Here is a 3,126-nt window from a genome sequence, read left to right as displayed (position 1 = left end):
AAAGTCAAGGATCTTGCTGGCACGTAGTACAACTGAAAATATATTGCAAGATTAATGTTGAAAAACTTCCGATTTTGATGAAAGTAAATGAAGCAGGAAGAAAGAAAGCAAAAATCTGCCACTGATAGCGTCACAACTTTTAAGTTCATACGACATAGGAAAAAAATGTGGTGCAGTTCAAGAATTGCTTGGTAAGATATTCGTTTAAGAAAATCTAAAAAATAAAATAGGGAGATATGGGAGAAAAGGGATATAGGGAAGAGAGCATATGGATGTGAGCTCAATGTGCTAAAATATAATTTCACCTGTGTCATGTTAAAAAGCATAGAACATTAATGTCAACAAGACATTTTTTGTAGGAAAATGTTATCACAAGGACTTCTTTGCCTTGCAATAGCAACAAGCAAGAATGACAATAGAACACACTTTGCTTATTATTTGCGCTGCTTTTATTTAATTCACAACCGTAGTAAGAAAAACAAAAACCTTCTATACATAGCGTTTCATATACTGTTCAACTGTGGTGTAGTTAATTTCAGGGTAAAGTTGGCATGCTTCAACTCCTTCTTCTCCAGTCTCGAAATTTGTAAGACATCCTTCAAAGCAAACATGGTAGTAATGTATCAGTCCCACCTGCTCTGCATATGCTTGTCCTGCAATCAACAGAAAATGAACACTCGTTAACGATACAACTATGTTTTTTTCCTCGTGTATCACCTTTCACTACAGTAAATGAGGAAAAACGGCAATTCAACTACTTGAACGAAACTTTTCTTTTAAGTTGTAAAACAATATTTGACTTTCTGCAGATGCCAACTCTGCTGCTATTTGTTAGTGGACAAATCTCACCTTCTAAGGATGCCAGAAACTGTTGTTCAGAAATTGAAGACTTCTTCAACTCTTTCCCAATGAGCTTTTCCCAAATCTGGACAACTTCTCTCTGGGACAAGATGTTCTTGGGTGGCCTTATGTAAACTGTCTTGTTTAGAGTCCTGGGGTCATCTATGGTTTTGATAGTGTACCTGGCTATATCATCCTCATCTACATAAATTGCTGCCAAATTGGAGTGAACATAATTACAAACAAGTTTAAGCATGTTGATAGAGTGAATCATAAAAAGACCTGAAATTATATCAGAAATATTGTATTTTACCCTTTGTGTTGCCATCTCCAAACAAGACGACAGAATCCTTGGAGGGTAGGATGAAACCAGGCTGACACAGACCACCGAGGAAATAACCAGCAAAACAGTTAGCAGAAACATAGGTGAAGGGTATGTTGGCCTCTTCAATGGCTTTCCTGACATCCATTTTGTCATCAAATGTTGCTCTTCCAGGCTCCAATGCATGTGACATTCTTGCAGGATCCGTCCCAAACTCAGATGGCAAAAACCTCTGTACAAATCGGTAGTACATATGGTTGATCATTATGGTAGAACTTCATAGCTTAAAAAACGACATGGGAATTTTATGAGCATTATATGCACATGTAGCCAACTTCATCTCTTACCTTACTGAGATGTTTCATTTCGACTAACTCTAAAAAAGGTCCAGGCTAGCTTAGTTAATGAAATCTCATGTTACTTGAGACCTAAGGGACGTAGATGCATACATGGCACAGAATCTTAGTAGTTGTTATATCTTATTCTAGTGATTAGCACCTTGATATTTCCAGCTTCTTTAATGGCATCAATGAGCTTGAGTTGAAGCAGGATGTGGTGACTGCGAATATGGACGCCGGATATGGCACAAATGATAACATCAACAAGCTTTACTGCATTCAAAAGGCTCTGATGGTCATTGAAGGAGCCTGAAACGAGGTGAGCTCCTTGCTCCTTGAATGACAGAAGAAGCTGAACCTTCTCAATGTCCACTCCTATCTCTGGTCTATGAAGAACATAGGTTTCATGTCCCTCTGCTAAACTGGCCTTCACCAACCTCTTCCCCAAGTACCCAGTTCCCCCAACAATCATCACCCTGCTCTTTTCCATCTCTCTCTCTCTCTCTCTCTCTCTCTCTCTCTCCGTGTGTGTGTACTATTCTGGTGGTGATGTGTTGTGCTTGAAATATATATACGCACGCACGCACACGCATAGAAAATTTGAGCTTGATGTTGGTATCTTGGAGTGTACCCTAAGGTTGGAAAAACTTTAAAATTTCAACCGTATACATTTCTCATGTTTTGGTTTAGCTTGGCACATACAAAGGTATGCCTTGTCTTTCAGGTAAAGATACATGTTTGAATAGTATGGCGCCATTTAGAAGAACAGATTTCTCTACATCAGCAAATGCCCAATAGTCATTAAAAAAAAAAAGAAAAAGAAAGCCATCTTAAATTGGGCGGTTGGTGTGGACCATCATCTTTTTGAAGATTGTAACCCCAAGATGAATGTATTTAATGAAAATCAGAACTGTCTCTGCTCTTTCAGACACCATAATTTCATAAATGCATTGTCTGAGATGAGATATCTGAGTAAAACTTGATGAGTAAAATATGAAGTAGAAAAGGCATAGAGATGATACGTCGCGTTAAACACCAATAGCAAGAGAGCCCCAAGGCTGGCTTAAAGAGACATGTAAAAGGCAAGGTACCCACTATTTGGGGCCAGGTATGTTGCCTAGACGAAATGCAAAATTGTATTAAATTCAGAAGCTTAATTAAAGGGCACGTCAAAGAAACATAATCTTGGTTTGGTAGCTTCAATTAAATAATTGAGACATCACATAAACTCATTTAGTTTTAACTACAGCAAAACATATTTCAGTCTTGCCCAGTTACAACGTCACTTCTTCAACAAAGTCTTAGATAAGCCTGGTTGGTATCAAATAATCTTCGTCATGACATAAAAATCTTTGACTTTTACGTTTTTCCTATTGCTAAACTGAGGTACGTAGCTAAAGGAAGATGGTGACTAGGTAACTTTACAAAACAAGGCCTGCTTCCTTGATAATCTTGGCCTGACATGGCCATGTTATTTTTGTGAGAATATCAATGAAAAATTCAAAAAAGAATTTAATATTAAAAAAATTTGGACAAATCGAATTTTTGTTAAAACTTAAACTTTATTTATTAATTGTTAATGTTTACTTATTTAAAATTTTTGTCAAACATTAAATTCTTTCAAGA

General features: G+C 37.0%; 1 protein-coding gene across 1 annotated transcript; it reads right to left on the bottom strand.

Moving 5' to 3' along the window:
• Window positions 1-275: 275 nt before the first annotated feature.
• Window positions 276-2,015, bottom strand: LOC129299885 (bifunctional pinoresinol-lariciresinol reductase 2-like). Its single transcript, XM_054938358.1, has 4 exons — window positions 1,661-2,015; window positions 1,154-1,394; window positions 850-1,053; window positions 276-653 (listed from the first exon to the last, which is right to left on the bottom strand). Exons 1-4 carry the CDS (start codon window positions 1,988-1,990, stop codon window positions 490-492), a joined length of 939 nt encoding a protein of 312 aa, XP_054794333.1. The 5' UTR covers window positions 1,991-2,015; the 3' UTR covers window positions 276-489.
• Window positions 2,016-3,126: the final 1,111 nt, after the last annotated feature.

This window comes from Prosopis cineraria, unplaced genomic scaffold (assembly GCF_029017545.1).
Source record: "Prosopis cineraria cultivar Desert tree isolate PC_DT_omini unplaced genomic scaffold, ASM2901754v1 PC1338, whole genome shotgun sequence".
Lineage (NCBI taxonomy): Eukaryota > Viridiplantae > Streptophyta > Magnoliopsida > Fabales > Fabaceae > Prosopis > Prosopis cineraria.
The sequence above is the reverse complement of the archived record's forward strand: the minus strand, read 5'-3'. Positions and strand labels throughout refer to the sequence as shown.

Excerpts from the sequence above, each read along its gene's own strand:
- LOC129299885 (XM_054938358.1), bottom strand. The coding sequence starts at position 1,990 with ATGGAAAAGAGCAGGGTGATGATTGTTGGGGGAACTGGGTACTTGGGG. Across the intron at positions 1,395-1,660 it reads AAGAAGCTGGAAATATCAAG|AGGTTTTTGCCATCTGAGTT; the intron begins GTGCTAATCACT and ends CGATTTGTACAG. Across the intron at positions 654-849 it reads GTTTCTGGCATCCTTAGAAG|GACAAGCATATGCAGAGCAG; the intron begins GTGAGATTTGTC and ends TGTTGATTGCAG.